The sequence below is a fragment of the Scophthalmus maximus genome, chromosome 22 (assembly GCF_022379125.1).
Source record: "Scophthalmus maximus strain ysfricsl-2021 chromosome 22, ASM2237912v1, whole genome shotgun sequence".
Classification (NCBI taxonomy): Eukaryota; Metazoa; Chordata; class Actinopteri; order Pleuronectiformes; family Scophthalmidae; genus Scophthalmus; species Scophthalmus maximus.
This window is the reverse complement of record NC_061536.1, coordinates 5,519,368-5,539,191: the sequence shown is the minus strand read 5'-3', so window position 1 is coordinate 5,539,191 and position 19,824 is coordinate 5,519,368. Positions and strand designations below refer to the sequence as shown.

Below are 19,824 nucleotides of genomic sequence, written 5' to 3'. Positions count from 1 at the left end.
CTCTGCTGAGGGTGGCAGGTGTCTTAACCAGGCCATCACCCGGTAACCTACTCTCTCTCTCTCTCTCTGAATCTCTATCGCTCTCTTGCGCACAGACACATACACACACACACACACACACACACACACACACACACACACTGCCCGCCCTCTATCTCGCTCACATCTCCTCGTTCGACTGCGAAGTGTGTTAGCGTCCATGCTTGCCGCCATCCAACCTTTCCGGCTGGTAAGAGAGGAAGAGCAGGGCGTAGAGTGAGACCAGGCGGAAAAGCAAAAGATGGAGGGAGATTAGAGGTCACTATACTGATGGGGGGGAATCCACGCTGGAAAGAGAAGGTGGTACAGTACAAACAGTAAACAGGCTGCAGTTTTTCCAGTAAGTGTGCAAGTAGCCGGAGGGGACGTGCCAAGTGGCTGTGACCCTTTCCAGGTAGAGAGCTATCAACAGTCCACTCGTGTCACTGAGCGGCACGGCTCAACTTCTCCACGTCTAATCTAATCAGTGTGGGTCAGACCGGTCTGCAGGGGAGCAGACACAGAGGTGGCTGTGAATCAGGGATCGCTTTACCAAGTGTGGCCGTTTCCACCTACAGTGAAACAAACTGAAGGGATGTTGGACAAGTGGCCCATAAAAATCACTTGACCTCATTGTGGGCCCGATCTGAGTCTCACATTTCTGCCAGATGACTATACTTTTTTTAAACAACAGCTCTCATAGTGTACGTCGACAGGTCTTTAGCTCAGCCAGGACAGCCCCGTTGAGGTTTAAAGCATTCACTGCAACATTGGTTTAGTTTGGTAACGTGGCTCCGCTCATGCCAGTCCACAAGTGGAGGCTGAAATGCACACCCTTAATGAACCACAGCACACTTAATGACGTGTCACAATTCACATACAGTACATCTAACTTCTTATACACAAAGAGGCCAGGGACGGGAAAGGCTGAAGGAATTCAGTGATGGATACAGAGCACAGCGTTGTTGTATATAGACAATAAGCGACAACATTTAACGGACCTGACGAGCACCACGAGGCTACACAAGCCAAATGTGTTTTATGATACAGCGGTTTCTAAAGTTCTGGCGGTCACAAGATAAATCTGAGCGATCACAAGACGTTTAGTGGATTAAGAAAGACATCGAAAAAACATCAACAAGTGTCAACAAGTGGAAAATTATATATTATATTATAGATCACTGGTTGTAAAATCTAGACACATTGAGATGGTCGTGTGCTGTGGTGTGATGAGGTCGAGACAGCGTAGCAATTTCTGCAATGCCGCTAGATCATGAGAAAAGAGGACCAACGTGGAACAAATGGGCTACAATGGACGTGACCACGGCATCTTTCATTGTTCCTCTGTCATCCCTGGTTCTCCTTCAACACTTTAGGATGCAGTGAATGGAGGGACAGATAGAGGAGTGAAACTCACAGATGGTGCCAGAAACCAGAGGGAGTATTCAAATGATTCTTCACAGTTTGAGAGCGCAGCGATGCTGCAGCAATCGAGGGCATTCGCTCAGAGATAACATCTCACATATTAAACAGCACAATTAATGATTATTTCTCCCAAAACAGTGCAGCGTTGCATCCACTGTATCAGGAGCTGAAAGTGTGTGTGTGTGTGTGTGTGTGTGTGTGTGTGTGTGTGTGTGTGTGTGTGTGTGTGTGTGTGTGTGTGTGTGTGTGTGTGTGTGTGTGTGTGTGTGTGTGTGTGTGTGTGTGTGTGTGTGTGTGTGTGTGTGTGTGTGTGTGTGTGTGTGTGTGTGTGTGTGTGTGTGTGTGTGCGCGCGCGCGCGCGTGCGCATTGTGTAGCATCAACCGCAGCCTCTTGGGTTACTGTGGAATGCATTTGAAGACAATCATAATGAGGCTCTTTATCTGCCCAGCTAGCCTGAGGGGGATGTCCGAACTGAACTGAAGTGGACCAGCCAGGAAAACAACCAAAAACATCATCTTTGGATCACACATCTGCCAACTGATCCTCCACAGGAACCGTGTGCGTGTGTGTGTGTGTGTGAGAGAGAGAGAGATACTTCTGGTTTGATGACTCTGTGTGTCTATATACTGTAGCTCCTTCTACCTCCTATTGTTATTTGATTTACATGCATCTTGCTGAATTTTATAATCGTATGCACTCTTTTTCCTTCTGCACCCTAATGCTGGTAATTGTCATATACCCTTCACACACACTTCGAATTGTCAGGCTGCTGCAGTGTGTTGCTGCTTTAATATCAGACACACACTCGCCCTTATAATCTTGCAGTTTTTCCCAGTCTGATCCTAAATTAAAATCTGGAACAAATCATCTCCTGTGGAATATTAATATTTGTGAAACTGCAGCTACGTCAGCTCAGGTTTAAAATCCAGGCTCTGTTCCTGTAAAACGAGTTGACACATACACACAGCTGCCATAGGATTAAATGTATAGTGCAAAGCCTGATGTCAGCTCCTGGTCACAGTTTAGAGGACATACTGTACCTGTGTTTGCTTTGTCAGACCATGACAACACCCTGACAAACACCGATTCTTTTTCTGCCTCGTTTTTTCTGCCCTTCAATTTTGTTTTCCCCGTCTCTTTTTACACAAGTATATATAATTATATATTCCACGCTCCCAGATTGTTTTAAAACGACTCCAACTGGCACCGCATGCCTTACAATGGCACTGCTTCATACGTTGCCAAAAACCAGGATTGCATTTACTGCGCAGATCCAGCGGAAAACGGCTGTCATCTTACAGTATCCTTTTAGAACAAATGGGAGCAAAATGCGGTGGTTGAGGGAAATTTAGGGCAACATACAGATGATTTTGGCCCCAGGATATATGCGCAGTAGAGGGGAGCTCGTTTGCGTCTCATTGTGGTTAGTTAGCGATGTGGCACAGGCTGAAAGTATGGCTGTTTATAGCTCCTGAAATGGAGGCAAAATGCAGAGCTGGCCCTGTTCGACTCCCCCAGAATCACATAAAACCCACACAGATAGGTCTGAGGGATATTTGCGTGCGTATCTACACACACACACCACAAACAAAACCTGTGATTATGCCCATTCAGACATGCACACGCTGTAATTACATACAGTGACGCACTGTTGCCCGACATACCATGAATTCACACTTATAATATTGTCTCATAAACAAAACATGTGGAGACACACTAGGTGATTATACATTACTGTTAATGTTTAGGATAAACACAGATGATGCACATTTTAAAAACACAGACCACATCACTTCCAAAACTTAAAATAGTGTGTCCTGGAGGTTGTTGTGTGTGTAGGGAACTTGTAGGGGCCCCTGGGGTGGGCTCTGGTGCCGCCTCGGGGGCGGGGTGTGTGTTTATTTAAGTATGCGTGTGTGTGTTTTTTGGAGTCACGCTGAATTTAGGGGACTAGCCTCCAGATAAGAAATGGAGTTTAAGATGAAAGGAAAATGGGGCGAGGATGGGGGATACACTGGCAAAGAGTTTGTGGATCCAGGGGGGGCGTAGGGAGGCAGAGGGGGAGGGACGGATAGAGGAGGGGAGCTGGAGGAGCAGACTGTTTTGATGTTGAATTTTAGGTTGTTTATTTGACATTACATAACACCTCCGCTTATGTCGTTAGAGCCTGAATTGTGTGTGTGTGTGTGTGTGTGTGTGTGTGTGTGTGTGTGTGTGTGTGTGTGTGTGTGTGTGTGTGTGTGTGTGTGTGTGTGTGTGTGTGTGTGTGTGTGTGTGTGTGTGTGTGTGTGTGTGTGTGTGTGTGTGTGTGTGTGTGTGTGTGTGTGTGTTGTGTGTGTGTGGTAGCAGCTTCTCACTGGGAGATGGGAATTTCTGTGGGCAGGCAAAGGTTGCCCATAGCAACGCCCTTCATTGTAAAACTGATTCTTACACACACACACACACACGCTGAGAGAGACGCACATTTGCTCACACTGACACGTCTTTTCAGTACTTTTCGTCACCTTTACCAGACACACACACACACACACACACTCTAAGACTCGAAGCATGCGCACACACTCTCCGTCTGCCACTCTGTGAAGCTCATATCCTCTGTGTGCTGAGGCTCCTAAAAACTTCAAGTGAATTTCATTTACAGGAGGTACATATAGCGCTTCAGCTCCGGCTCATGCTGCGATGTGATGGACTGAGATGCTCGGGTTTCTAGATTCCATTATGCTTTTATTGGCTTTTAAAGGCATCGGGTTTCCTCTGTCTGGAGCCGGGGAGGAGCCGTGCTTCCGTGTGTGTGTGTGTGTGTGTGTGTGTGTGTGTGTGTGTGTGTGTGTGTGTGTGTGTGTGTGTGTGTGTGTGTGTGTGTGTGTGTGTGTGTGTGTGTGTGTGTGTGTGTGTGTGTGTGTGTGTGTGTGTGTGTGTGTGTGTGTGTACAATTAGCATCACACAGGCTAATAAATACACAGCTCCGCAGGGCCTCAGGATGGGCTTAAGATTGCTGAGGAGATAAGTTTGCTTTGGCCACATATTCAGCAGTGGTCTGACTGTTTTCCAATACCTGGAGCAAAACTCACCCCTTTGTTGTTGGCACTGGAACAGTGCACTGCTGAATCGAGGCACAAAACACACTGATGAAACAAGTATCGAGCTCCTTAAGTAAAACTTGCAACACCACACTCTAAATAGACATTACAATGGGCATGTAAGTACAAGCAAATTTTACCTAAAGCTGCATTTTAGGAACGACAAACTACTTGTATTTAAATAGAGCTGCTTCTAGTGAGGATCCCACAGAAAATCCTCGCCCGACTCTGCAGGACCCCTCAGCTGTGCAGAGCATTTTCGCAACTTTCAGCTCTTTGTCGACTTTACTGTTCTGGTTTCACCGTCACTGCTCTCATCAGTGCCATTTCTAGATGCAGCAGGCAGCTGACATACAGTAAATCCCCTAATACAATAAATGTACAGTGCAAATGCCAGACGGAGGCAGTTAAAAAGTTGAGTGGTGTCAAAGTGGAGCATTTAGCTGCGACAGAGCCAGGTTAGTCCAGGCATGTGTGACAAAGCGGCAATACGGCTTTAAAATGCCAAAATTAAACAGACTGATTATGAAGAGTGGCCTCTTACAGAGGATTGTAATATTGTATATTATAATTTTGAGTTATCACTTGTGCGTTAATGTGTAAAAGTGATGTGTTATGAATCTATAATCAAATGTTCATTTTGTAAAAGTGTAAAGTAAAATGAAATAGTAATATCAACAGAATGTAACAAAATAATGGCAAAAAATCATATTGGTAGAAATCAATAGAGATTGTATATTTCCACAGTCATATTTGTTAATGTGGCTGCTACAGCTTTGATATATCTATATAAAACATAATTAGATTATCTGCAAATGCTTGGATGACTGGAGTCTGCAAGTACAGTTGCCGTTAACTTCGAAACCCACTGTAAGGTGAACTGTAGTATGAAATGTATCGCTGCACTATGGTATGGGCGGTGTCTCTTAAGTGCAGGCAATTGATAACTATAAGTTGACCTTGTGTGATTGGGGGGGGGGGAAGCCTCTGAGTGCTAAAGTGTGTGTTTAAACATCGCAGGGATGTGGGATTGAGGTCAAGAGAAAGAGAGATGAATGGAGAGAGGGAGAGAGGGAGAGAGGGAGGGGGGATCAGCGTCAAAGTGACTGGAGACTCGAGGTCATGCACTTCAGAGGTTCAACCTCCAAACGATCCACAACTAATCTCTCTTACCTGACCCTGACAGAGGTCGCCTGCCAGGCTTGTGCTTTCCCCTCACATACGAACATGAAATAGGAGAGCGCAGACGTCTGCCCAAGTCCTTTAAAAGACACTGTGATATTTTCCACACTTAATTGACCTGACACTTCCTGACGGCAGCGATCACAGATGAAATCATTCAAGTCATTTATCAAGTAACAACATTTTTCCAGGCTTCTCAAAATGTGAGAATTTGTATATTTTTTATGGACTGGACATTTTGGGGTTTTGGACCGTTGGTGGGACAAAACAATCTCTGGGAAATTGTGATTTTGCATGTTTAAGCTTTGCCCGCGTCATCTCCCTGAGATTGACAATGCTGCCACTTTGGTCCAGACTGAAATGTTTCAAATATAGGATGATTTAAATGTTGTGGAGGCGTCCATGTTCCCCTGAGGATGAATCCTAATGATTTTAAAGTTGCCTCAACTGCACTTTGTATTTAGAGCTAATGAGCGAATGCCAGCATGCTAACACGCCTAGCTAGGATGGTCAATATGGTCGTTGTACGTGCCAAACATCAGCATGTTAATATAAGCATTTGGCTCAAATCACTGTTTTGTCCAAGTGCAACCTCACTGACTCACTAACTCTAGACTCCTGGTTTCATCACATTTTATTTTGATTTTATTTATGATCGTTTGACAAGTGAGGATAAAAACGACATTCACATATTTCAGCTTCTCATATGTGAGGATTTGCGTCTAATTCTCAATTTGATATCTTTGTCGAATTAACATCTGACTTTTATACCGGTTAGACAAAAAAAGCAAGTTAAAGACATTATTTATGCATTGGGGTTGTAAAATAGAGATTTCTGTAACATTTCACAGACTAGACTGAAAAAAAATACTATTTGAAAAAAATGAATTAACCTTTTAATCAATGATGGGAAAATAATTGAAGCCCCGAGCTGAAAAGTTAACTGCTTTTCTATGCTGTGCGTCTTTACAGTCTGAGCGTCACTTGCCATTGACGCATAAGAAGACTAAATGAAACCCCTCTCTTCTCGAACGCTTTGATGTTCCCCAGGCAAAATCCCTGTTTTTCATCAACTCCTCTAACTATGCTCCTCCACAGAGTCTCAAACAGACAGATGTTCGCCTGTCCACCATGCTACCGCCTGCGCCTCCTCTCAGACAGTTCTCTCTCTCTCTCTCTCTCTGTGTGTGTGTGTGTGTGTGTGTGTGTGTGTGTGTGTGTGTGTGTGTGTGTGTGTGTGTGTGTGTGTGTGTGTGTGTGTGTGTGTGTGTGTGTGTGTGTGTGTGTGTGTGTGTGTGTGTGTGTGTGTGTGTGTGTGTGTGTGTGTGTGTGTGTAAGTGTGTAATCTGCCAAAGTGGTCTGTCTTTCAAATGAAATGACGAACAGCTCAGTCATTCACGATGAATAATTCTTAATCTCTGTTACCCCCACCCCATCTGTGTCTCTAACAGGGACAGACGTGGTCGCCATCTATCGATGACGAAGGCTCGACGAGAGACGAGTTCTACGATGACGAGGACCTCTACTCAGGCTCGGGCTCTGGCTGTAAGTGTGTGTTTGTGTGTGTGTGAGGTTAGTTACACATTCACGCCCTGCTTCTTTCAAGCCCGACAGCTGCTGGGTTTCAATCTGCTGACCCTGAGGACCCCACTCCCCCCTCCTTCCTTCCTTCCCTCCAGTCCTGGTCGCACTGATTCACCAGACTCACATGCACGGTCACCACGATCACACAACTCAGACACGCCATTCGACTTGACGGACAGGTTTTGGTACAGATTTATCGAAAACACCTTTAAACACAGACACACCCTTGCAAACAAGAAGTAACACAGGCTTGATTCTCCCAGATCTTATTTACGCTAATCAGATTACAGTCCACACAGATTAGACGATCACATGCATTCGAGCAGTTAGCTGTGTGCACCTGTCTGTGTTTGAGTGAACTGGCTGTCTGCGTGTGTAGGAATTACCTACTTAACATAAACCACGTTGGTGTAATTCAGGCTGATATTCTGATCTGGATGTTGAAGCTTGAGCGCCGCTCTCCTTATTAAGCATGACTCATTGAGGGCTGCCCCTCGGTTCAGGCACTGCACTAGTAGGGAGCACGCTCAAAATAAATTACAATTCAGAGCAGGAGAGTGCAGCAGAGGCACCCCCCGTGGTTGAAACAGCCGCCCAGTAAATTGCTTTATCTCAAACTGCGATACAGAGCCGTCGGATTCCGAAGAAAAGGCTCATTTTCAACAGACGGTTTGTGTGTTTGTGTGCCGCCGCGGCTTCCGAACGGGGCGTTTTGTGACGTCTGATCTGTTTAACAGTAGCTGCATTGTTGCAGGCCATATTCCGATATCCTCTCCAGCACCTCTGTCAGCTTTCATGCCTTTGTGCCTGTAAATTCAATTTGTCTCTCTTTCAACCCAGGGAGCTTCACTGTTATGGCAAAATGAAAGGTGTTATAATGCTATTATGTGGTTTAAGAAGAAAATGAATCACCCAGCACCAATGCCTCTTCTCTTCTCTTCTCTTGCCTCTCAGACTCTGTCTGCACGTTGAACATTTTTCAACATGCATCGACACCAGCATCTGGTCATTTTTCCAAAGCTCTATTTAATCACCTACTCTCAAGCTCATAATTGACCATTGTTAGTCTGATTTAAGTTTTTTTCTTTTTCTTTTGTCAGTTGCCTGTCTGTTAAAAATAGAGAAACTGTAGCGATGTCATTGCAGCTCTGGTTGCTGTGCTTAGTCTTTGATAAAATCCCTACTTTATGAATTCATCGTCAATTGAAAAAACAAACAAACAGCTGTGTCTGTCCCTGGGTGAATTGACATTTAAAATGTGTGATCAAGTTAAATGAAGTGAGAAGTGACTTGTCAATCGTCAACTCAAAAGCAGCAGTTCACCGAGTCTTTAAGATTTGGGTTATCGAGCCTGATTTAAAAACTGGAGGTTTAGAATTTGGAAGACGTGGGAATTCATCAGGCGGGAGTGTCTGATGAGAACACGCTGCCATGTTGCATGATGGGATGTGTAGGAGTCAACAGTTTTGACATATTGGGGGGGGGGGGGGGGGGGGGGGTGAGATAATCTTTTCCTCGATTACAGCAGTTTCGACATCTTCACCTTCTGACAGCTTCATAAAACTGCAGTGCCCCTTTGACTTAACTGCTGCACAGCCTCCAACCCGTCTTCAAACGTCGTCATCTTGGGCCGTCATTGAGGGGCAGTGGTCTTTCAAGTAACCACATCATCCCTGGTTTAATTCCATTCTTAGGCCGTACGACCTGTTTGATTATCTACTTTATGCTGTCAATTAAAGGCAAAAATTACCCCAAAGGAATCCTGAAATAAAATCACTTCCTTTTTTCTATATAGTGGACTACATACAGTATAGACTGTACATATTTTATTTGAGTGCAAAATATTCACTATCCCATGTGCTCCAGAAAACCCACATTGGGTTATGTTTAATGCAGTGCAGTGAAGGAAATTAACAGTCGTGCGACACTACACCTGCTAATGATGATGCAAAATGATAATGACCTATAAAAATCTTTGGAACCTCAATTTACTGCCAAATAGAGAGTAATCCAGAGTGTGTGAAGCGAATGAGGCAGCCGTAGTCGCAGTTTGTGATTTACTGTTATCTGTGAGTGTGTGGGCGAGTGGTTATGTAGTTTCTGTTCTGCACTGAATTACGAGCTGTGCGAGCAAAATGTGTACATGTTGTAATCTTTTGCTACGCTAACTGCTATGTTTATTGTTGTTGGATGAAATCATTTTGAAATTCACGGTATCTTCCTCTCTTCTCCTCGTCAGTTCCTGAGATCAGTGTGAGGCCGACGTCGGTGGGCGTGTCCTTCACTACAGAAGAGCCCCTCCTCCTCTCCACCACCCAGGCCACCAGTCCCGCCCCCTCCGCTTCGCCCGGGGCCGAGCCCAGCCCCAACCCCGAGGACACCACCGCCACCCCGCTGCCCACCGAGGCCGAAGGAGAGAGTGGTGCATTTTGGGAGAGGGAGCTGGAGAAGGAGAAAGAGAGGGAGTTAGAGAGGCAGAATGAACTGGAAAGGGAGAGAGAGAGGGAAAAACAGCTTGAGAGGGAGAGAGAGAGGGAACGAGAGAGGGAACGGGTCAGAGAGATGGAGAGAGAGAGGGAGAAGGAGAGAGAGCGCGAGCGAGAGAGAGAACGTGAGAGGGAGCGAGAGAAAGAGAGGGAGAGGCAGAGGGAGCGTGAGCTTGAAAGAGAGAGAGAGCTGGAGAGAATCCGTGCTGCCGCTCAGACCACCGCCGCCCCGAGGTCACCTGCAGCCGTCCCCGTCGGGACCACGAACCCTGCAACCAGCCCCGCGGAAAGTGCAGCGCCCTCGGCTGGTTCGGACGACCTGAGCACCACAGAAGAAGAAGAGGACGTCTACCTGTCACCTGAGCCCACCTCGTTTTTCCCAGGCTTCGACATGGAAACCACCACAGAAGAAGACATGCCCACCACAGCAGAGACCACACCCGAAGCCAAAACGGCTGCACCCACCACCACCACCACCGTCAGGACCAGGGTCCCCTTCAGGCCCAGGGTTCCCATGACGACAGCCACTGCGGTGATGCCCACAGACAGAACGACCCGTCAACAGCAGCCCACAACTACACAGGTAGGAGACTAATATCACCACCAAACAAAATATTTCTATACTATTCCATGATTCTCGTTCTGGAAACAAAAAGATGTCCTTTCTTAACAAATACAAACATGTGTCAACCCAAAACCCTTTCATTTAAAGAGTCACTTGAAGGAATTATTCAGCTTTCTCATCAAGAGTTAGATGAGAAGATGAAAAACACTCATCAAATGAAGAACCTAAGCCTGGAGTCAATCAGCTTTACTTAGTAAAAAGACTGAAGAATAATTACTGAAAGCAGTAAGCCTGAATCAAAGTTCAAAAATACACTCAACAGTGCATCTAAAACGTAACAATTAATAGCTAATATCTCTGTACTCAAACAGACAGGAAAGAAGTTGTGGTTTTGAAGGGTTTCACTCTGTGACTGGTGAGTTTCAGAGGTGCTGTGAAGCGTTTTTCTGTTCAGATGTTTTTCAGCCTGTCGAGGACCAAAACCAATACTTTCACTTCTGAATAATACTAATACATTTCTCTAACCAGCTATTGACACTCAACTCATTCATTACAACTGAAGACATTAATATTTAAAGGTAGATGACAAATGAAAAGTGTTTTTGAGAATATTTAAGCCTTAAGTGCTTTCCTGAAACAGCTGGGCAGTGTAATCTTCTATAAACGTTTCGCAAACAGTAATGGTGTATTTGTTCGGATTAAAATGGATTAAATACACACTGAAATGAAGGAAGGAACATGTCACCAACTGCAATTGTGTGACTCATTTATCTTTTGGATGACGGTGGAGCTCTTTGGCTCAGAACAACGAAATAGATCGGGCTTTGGCTGCACCGACGGTTGTTGTCGGTGGCAACAATTCATTGCTGACTTTGGTCTTTTGATGGGACGTGTTGAGGATAAGAAAAATACAGAAAATCAGTAGAGGCGTCATTTGATGTCTAAACACAAGCAGCTGTACAAGCACTTTTCCTGAGTAAAACACAAAGTACATTTTACAAGATGATGAATTGAATGAGGAGCTGTAAGAAGAATAAGAGAGTAAACTATTTAAGTTTGATACTTCTGACTTCCTCTTAAACGGTCAACTGACAGTTTAAATATTTACAGACCCGAGTCATGTATTTGATTGGTGTTCTTCAGTTTGTTTGCAGTGTTTCTGCATTAAAGCATGATGCTTTCAGATTTTCCTGGTTTTCCACACTGGATTTAAGCTCCCAGATTTAATGAAGTGTGTATATGTGTTGGACAATATGCAACTTTCCACCAGTCAGAATACAAAGAGGCTCATTGTTTCAAATGGGAACATGGGCCGTGGAAAGCTCTGCGTTTTAGTTGGACGAGTTTCAGTGCAAAGGCCCCATGAAACAAATATGACTGCATCTAGTGCAAATTTCCCGTCATTAGTCTCAATTTTCTCTCTCCACCTCAGGAGGTCAACAACGAGGTGGGTGCCACAGGACCAAGTGGAGACTTCGAGATCCGCGAGGATCGACGCAATGATCTCGGTCGAGGTGTAATGCCGGTGGATCCTGATCTGGTCGGCAACACGTTGGACGGGGGAAGCTCTGCCGCCCAGCTGCCACAGAAGAACATCTTGGAGAGAAAAGAGGTCTTGATAGGTGAGAATATCTCTCGGTGAAGTCAATGTTTGTTTTGTATGTTATGTCCTGGTTGCTGAGCAGTTTTCCTCGTGCTTGTCCGTCTCGGTAATCACCTTGTAGATTGACAGATAGCGTTTCCCCTTGCCCCCTGTATTATTTCCCTGCTTTTTGGGTGCCGCAAAGTTAAACTGGTATTACCTCGCGTTCACGTAGTGCAGATTCGTCATGTGCTACTTAGCCCAGTTTGACCCACTGAGAACAAGCAATCCTCTTCTTGGGTTATCCAACCCCTCTTTTTCTCCCGTCTTTTTCTCATCATGTTCCCTCCGGGTAAATCCAATTTCTTTTCAAGTGCCCCCTCTCCTGATCCCAAAGAGCTGTTGTAGAAAGTGAGGGAGCAGCCAACTTCCCTGACCTGACTGGCTCTCTGTCTCTCCTTCAGCTGTTCTGATTGGTGGACTGCTGGCGCTGGTTTTCGCTGATTTCCTGGTCATCGGTAAAGAGCAGGAGGCAACAGATTTTAGACTAGACTGTGTGATAGAACATGCCTGGCTCATACATTCATATATATATATATATATAAATATAGTGCCGTACATACATACTTCCACTATTCTTTTTTGTTGATGAATAAGTATTTGCCATCTTTGACTTTCATACTGATTTCTGGATTTGGATTACCCCCCGAAGATTATGAAGAATCAAAACAGGAATTATGTAAAAATCATATGGCAATTTGATTGCAGTTGTTTCCTTTATATAATAGTATTTTCTTATTAGTACTTTTATAATCTATACAATGCACCACAGTGTTGTGGCGGGTGCATGAATATTTTAACAATAGGACAAAGCGTCTACACGCGAGGCTCTGTGAGGCTGCACAGAGGCACATGGGCACTTTGAGCTTAATACAAACGTTAGCATAATGAGCATAGTGCCAATGCTAACTTGATGATGTCTAGCGGGTGTAGTGTTTCCCATGTTCACCACCTTAGTTTAGCATGTTAGCATGCATGGAAAAAAAATGCCAATTAAGCATTGAACACGAAGTAAAGCTGAGGATGATGAGGATGTGATAAACTGGACAAATTTAAATCTTTGACTTAATGATGGCGAATGACATAATCACAGTTTGCTGAAATCATTCCTTCCTTTACATGTACATATTTTTATCAGTATAAGACAAATTACATGATCTGACTAAGAGATATAACTAATGAAAGGTTGACGTCTGGTTCTTTTGCAGTTCTCTGTGAAGAGTTCCATTGTTTGAAATACCCCATCTTGTGCCTTCTGATACTGGCCTTTATGGTACAAACAAAGTTAACACCTCCCACACAGTGAATGGAAACAAAGTGTTCGTCAGGCATTTAGGAAAATAACAAACAGTCTGTTCTCTGTTTTGGCATCAACACCAATTTCTTTAATGAAGGAAAACATTTCTTTCCATTTGATATCCACACATAATAATCTATTGCACACAGCAAGAGTTCATTAGCGATCCGTGCAGTGATAGGTGGAAAGATGCAGCTGCCGTGGATAGGTTACACCAGCCCCATAGCCCCATCAGGATAATCTACTATGTTGCACTGCAGGGCGGTAATTCAGCACAAAGCTGTTGGCAACACAGAACGTATGTTGGCACGTTCAGGCTCATCAGTCCTCACTTAGCAGCTAGGTGATAGTGATGCTGTGGTAGCTCTGCTCTGCTTTCAAACTAGAGTGTTTCTAAAGCTGCGCATTTGTAGTGATGTAGTCTGCTGCGAGATGTAACAGTGGCGCTAATGGTATTTTAGTGTTTGTTTATGCATATTTCCGTGTTTGTGCGATCTTAACTGAAATGTTCTGAGAAGGTTCTCTGATATCTACCATGTCCTTCTGCCTTCCTCTAGCGGTGATAGTGGGAGGTGTGGTCGGCGCCTTGTTCGCTGCCTTCCTGGTGATGCTGCTGGTGTACAGGATGAAGAAGAAGGACGAGGGCAGCTACACGCTGGAGGAACCTAAACAGGCCACCGTCACCTACCAGAAACCAGACAAGCAGGAAGAGTTTTACGCATAACACTTGTACACCAGAGAGACACTGCACACTGAGGGAGAGAGAAAGATGGAGAGAGAAGAGAGATACTACTCCAAGTCCCCATCCTTCTCCTCCTTCTCTTCTTTGTTGCTCCCCCCCTCATCTGTTTGGCTCTCCTCATCCCTCTCTCCTCTCGTCTCCAAAACACTTAAGAGCGCCTTTCTCTCTGTGGACTTGGAACTTTCTTTTCAATGAAAATGAAAAAGAGGACAAAAAAAAAATCGAAATATATTCTGAAAACAACACATACACACGAGATGTTTTTAAAGTAAATGTTGTTATTAATATTCTACAGATTCTCTTGTTCTGTATGTAATGATATGATTATTTTGTAAAAAAAACAAAACAAAGCAAAACACAAGCGCTTAACCTGTGTTTTCCGGCACAAAAAAAGTCACTCTTATGTTTTTATGGAGCTAATGAAAAGGCTTAAACGAAAGAGGAGAGGAGAGGGGTGGAACGAGCTGAGGGAGACACAAAAGAATAAAAAAAAGAGCGATGTGCTCGATTCTGCCCCTCACCCCCCAAGTAACACACCGAGCGTCTGGTTGGCCGCACAGAGCCCAGGGTCAAAGGTGAGAGGAAAGGTCTCTTTTGTGCTTTCCATCCCTCTGGTCTGCTTACAGACACAATAACGCACATCCATACAGCCACATAAACACATGCTTACACAAACACACATGCACACACGCACACGCACACTTGAATCTGCTCGAAGGTGGCCCTGACCTCTCTCTCTGTGCTCAGCCAACCAGAAAACGGCACTCAACCCTTGGCGTGTTCCACAGCGCAGAGGAGCCACTGTGGAAACACCGGCTGGTCGCATCGAGGTGTGCTCTGCGGCCCGTCTGTTCCTCTAAGCTGTACAAAGAATAGTTATGGATAGTAATAATAATCAATAATATATCAATGTTTTGGGCTGGATGGTGAACAACAATAATACCATAATAATAATAATAATACATCAAAAGGCGGATGTGTATTTAGCAGTTTAAAAAAAGTTTATATGTAAATATTGTATCCTTTCTGGCATCACTAACCATCTGCATGACCATGAAGAGTTTATATTCATCACATTCGTCATCACTTTGATGAGCTGTGCTCTCGTCAACCACACACACACACAAACGCGCACACACACAGACACACACACATGCAGAGATATACTTTCTGTGCATGTAAACACACCACACACACTTTAAATATACTGTAGATCATATCATTCAAACACATATCAACCCCATCATTATCATCATCATCATCGTCATCGTGATCATCATCACTTTTGATACGAGCAAGATTGGGTGGTTTCAATATGTTATTGATTAGTTGTCAATCAGTTGCTGGTTGGTTTAGAGTTTGGTCTGTTTGGAATAAAAGCACAACTATGTGTTCAATCATCATGTCGTCCGATACCGCCACCACCACCCCCCCATCACGTCATGTGACCCCCCCAGCCACCCGAACCCTTTGCATGCCTCACTTTGTTTTTCTTCCACCATTGGCTCTCTGTTTGGGGATGGGAGGGGCCACTGGGAAGCATGAGTGGCTTCACTGAAATCAGGAAGTGGGAATCTGTGCAGAAAGTTGTTCCGACATGCACTAATTCAGTCAAAACCATGACTTAAATCCTAATTAAAGGATTGGTTATGAAAGAATTAGTGTTTCTGGTGTTAACTTTAACCTGCAGGACCACTTTGGGGACTGGGTAATGGGTTTAGGATTGAGTTTGGGAAGGGGATCTTGAGGAGGGCTGTGCTTCTATCTAAGAGATTGTAACAGTAACCACACCAGTGCGACTGGGCTAGTAGCTTCTATTATACTCAGTACTGTAGAACAAAAATGCATGGGAGTCAAATCTATACTAGTCTGGGTGTGTGTGGATGCCTCTGTGTGTGTTCTCGTCTGTGTGTGTGTGTGTGTGTGTGTTTGTTTGAGAGAAAAAGAGGGTCAAGTTAAAGATGGAATGTACTGTGGTCGAGAGTGTGTTTACCTACTCCAGCAGTTCTCACGCTCTTCCACAGACAGGTAACACACCTCTTCTACTCCTAAGTGTGTATTTTGCCTGCCCCCTCACCAGTGTGAGAATATGGAAGTATGTGTGTCTACACCTCATCTAAACCCACCTCCTGTATGTGTGTGTGAGCGTGTGCGTGAGTGCGTCCGAGTGTTTCACCTTGGTATTTCACAGCAGACTCTTGTGTACACTGACTAGCCTGTCGACGTGTGTGTGTGTGTGTGTGTGTGTGTGTGTGTGTGTGTGTGTGTGTGTGTGTGTGTGTGTGTGTGTGTGTGTGTGTGTGTGTGTGTGTGTGTGTGTGTGTGTGTGTGTGTGTGTGTGTGTGTGTGTGTGTGTGTGTGTGTGTGTGTGTGTGTGTGTGTGCGCGTGCGTGCAGTCTGTTCACTGCTGAATGTGGGGCAACTGGTCCCTCACAGTGGCTTTCACACACACTGACTGTGTCTTTTCACCGTCTGTCTGTCTGACTCTGCCTGCCTGTCTCTCTGCCACAGGACAGACAGACAGGCAACACGCCACTCTCTCACAGGCAGGAATGATCTCAACACGTACTGTCTTTTCTAAAGTTACTGTCAAAATGTATACGTGTGTTTGTACCCATATAAGCCTGCGTAGCCAAATAAAATGTGTGTTTGTGTGCGAGCGCCTTGTGAGTGTGTGTGTGTGTGTGTGTGTGTGTGTGTGTGTGTGTGAGTGTGTGTGTGTGTGTGTGTGTGTGTGTGTGTGTGTGTGTGTGTGTGTGTGTGTGTGTGTGTGTGTGTGTGTGTGTGTGTGTGTGTGTGTGTGTGTGTGTGTGTGTGTGTGTGTGTGTGTGTGTGTGTGTGTGTGTGTGTGTGTGTGTGTGTGTGTGAAGCCTAATGCCGGCTACACTACTCTATGTTTGCTGTTCCCATTCCTGTTTTTATACATTTGCATTTTTTTAAGGCTGAGTTTCTGTCATTGGCTGAGTGAGCGAGAGGAGGCGGATCCTCCACGCCACCGCCCTGTCACTAATCTGCCACTCTGTTCCAAATAAAAAACCTGATTGGGTAAATTTGTCCTCTCGTCATTTTTAATTAGCAAAATGGTTGGTAGAAAAAACTGAGATGTTGTCTGAGTCCAGTCAACACATTGGACCGATCAATGACCTGGAAATTTCTTCTTATCTCCCTGTTAATGCCACCTAACTACAGCCCTCTATCAACTCCAAGTTTCTATTAAGTTCAATGCTGACAGCAAACTACAAATATTAGCATTATTTGTCCACAATCTTTTAATGTGACTCTAGTTTGTTTAATTTTAGTAAGCACAATCCTATTAAAAAACATGCATCATGCGAGCACGATATTCACTAAAATAACACTGACAAAACTGGACTCGAATACTAGGCAACAAAGCTGAACCCACTTCATTTAACATTGTACTGTAATATTCCCCATAATGTACCATTAATCAAATGATCAAAACCAATTAGTGTGCGGTGAACATGGGAATTTACGAGCCTCTGGGGGTCACGGGAATACAGCTTTCTTCATTTATAAAGTCTGGCTTTTTTTTTCCATACATAAAAACGTTTGAGTTCTTCATACAATCAGTTTTACTCTTACTTTTTAATTAAGAATTGCTCTGGTGGGTGAAATTGGCACCTCTGAATTTCGTGTAGGTTTGATTTTGAGTGAGTGTGTGATCATGTGTCAGTCCTGTGATGGACTGATGACCTGTCCAGGTCTTCCCCACCTCTTGCCGAATGTCAGCTGGGACAGGCTCCAACCCCCTGTACTTGTAAAAGCTGCCGGAGCAATTTATTCTTTAAATTGTAGTTTTCAACATAACTACACCTGATTCCATTTGATTAAGTGCTGTTGCTTTCATTAACAGCACTTCTCATCAGCCCTTAATTAAAGCTGCAGTTAATCACGACATGGATCTATGTGAATTCATTGACTTAAATAATTAGTTCGACAAAACCTATTTTTTCAATAGCTTCTAGTGGTATGTAACCATGCAGAGACTTTATTTTCTTTGTCCACTTTTAAGACATCTGTCTCTGGCATTTGTGCTTCTACTTTAATACAGTTGTGAGGCTCACAACAATTATAAGATATGTGTTTAATTCAGATATTACAACTTCTCTTGGTAAAAGAAAAAAGCTCCAGAGAACTAGCTCCAGTCATTGTGGTCTTTGTATTATCCAAAGTAACCAGGACATTGTTGCTGGAATGACAGACTACTGTTGAATTATTTAAATGTAATATTTCAATGCTGCGAGCATTACAAATGAAATTCCATCTCTTCTTTTTTTTTGCTGGGGAGGAGGATGAAATCTCAGAGACTCTTATCTCCAAACCTGGACAAACCAACACCACAGCTATTTGAATGGGGGAGGTTAGCGTTAACATATACAGTTTATTTTTGTAATTTTTTTTCGTCCTCTCTGTGACTCAACTCCCCTCCCGGTGCTGGATTCAGCTCCAACTTGAGGCCCAGATTTAGTCCGTTGGTTCACTCAGGGCTCAGTGAGCAGTCAGTGGTTAAACAAGTGGGTAAAACCGACAGCTCATATTAGAAATATATCTCAGTGTCATACATTCAAAAGAACTCACATGCAGACATGAAGTCTCGCTCTGGTGTTATCGCAAACCAGCATTAGCATGGCCTAAATACCATTTCTAACCCGCTGACATTATACACGCTACCCTGTATGCCTCAATGCTATATCTGACAGAGCTGCAGTGTATGTAAAAGTATGATCACAGGCTCTTAACAGCCCATTCACACTTGCTGAACTCAGTAAACCCTCATGGGAGAAACAACCAGAGATGTTATAATTCTTAAGTCATCATGTAAAAATGTGCTTATGGAATAATTTGATAAACTGTCCTTGGGGATTTGTGAGCATATGGGAAAGGGCATTATTCTAAATTGGTCTTCGGTTTACATTCTCAGCAGCAAACCAATGAAACCAAGGTCACTTGAAGTGGAGGAGTACCAGTCGGTCTGCAGACGGCCTTCCCTGGATCCGGAGAAGACAAGCTCTCCCGGCCTTGGGTGGTGGGCTGCTGATACGGGAATATGTCATTACACAGAGGATGAGGCAGGGGTTGCATGAACCTTCTTCTGTTAGGGAGGGGGTAGGGGATAAAAGCTCCTCTAGCCCTGAGTCGGTGTAGACAGGAGGTGGTGTCTGGGGTCCGGCTAGTACCCCATCTTGTGGGTAACGCAGGAACAATTGCAGTAAAGACAAGCTGAAGGAGAACCCTGGTAAAAAATGTCAACTATATATAAATATATACAAAGTCTTAGCTTCAGGTTTCTGGTGTTTATAGGCTTGCATTTATACTTAAGGACTTATTGATGCCGTCATGTTATTATGCCCCATCAGATTTGCTGACCTCCCTTGACTGTAGTAACATATATTTTTTTATAGTTATATTTTTTATAATTTTCAGGAGTATGATCGTTTCTTATTATAGCATGCATATATGTTCATTTTAGATGCCCGGTCCCATTTAGATAGTTGTCATAATGCTATAGTCAATACTGGCCTATATTTACTGGCCTATATTACATATAAATATTGTACTTGTCGACATTATTGTTTCAACAGCCTTTTCAACACACAGGCCTAAATTGTGTATATGGACCTGCAAGGGGGATTAAGTTGTTAAAAGAATTTAAATTGAAGGCAAGCATTGTAAACTTAGTTTGTTGTTGATACATTCAGCTATAGATTAAATGTATTTTTTTGACATTCATTTAAAAAACAACTTTGATTTCTTGCTTGAAAACAAATAATCAATAAGGTA

General features: G+C 44.0%; 1 protein-coding gene across 1 annotated transcript in view; it reads left to right on the top strand.

Moving 5' to 3' along the window:
* The window catches only part of sdc3 (syndecan 3), a 35,150-nt gene extending 18,078 nt beyond the window's left edge, over nucleotides 1-17,072 (top strand). Inside the window, exons 2-5 of the mRNA XM_035620884.2 lie at nucleotides 7,158-7,251; nucleotides 9,530-10,359; nucleotides 11,774-11,963; nucleotides 13,838-17,072. Of these exons, the coding sequence (XP_035476777.1) occupies nucleotides 7,158-7,251; nucleotides 9,530-10,359; nucleotides 11,774-11,963; nucleotides 13,838-14,004 (1,281 nt within the window). The 3' untranslated portion in view covers nucleotides 14,005-17,072. The remainder of the gene's footprint in view (nucleotides 1-7,157; nucleotides 7,252-9,529; nucleotides 10,360-11,773; nucleotides 11,964-13,837) is intronic.
* Nucleotides 17,073-19,824: the final 2,752 nt, after the last annotated feature.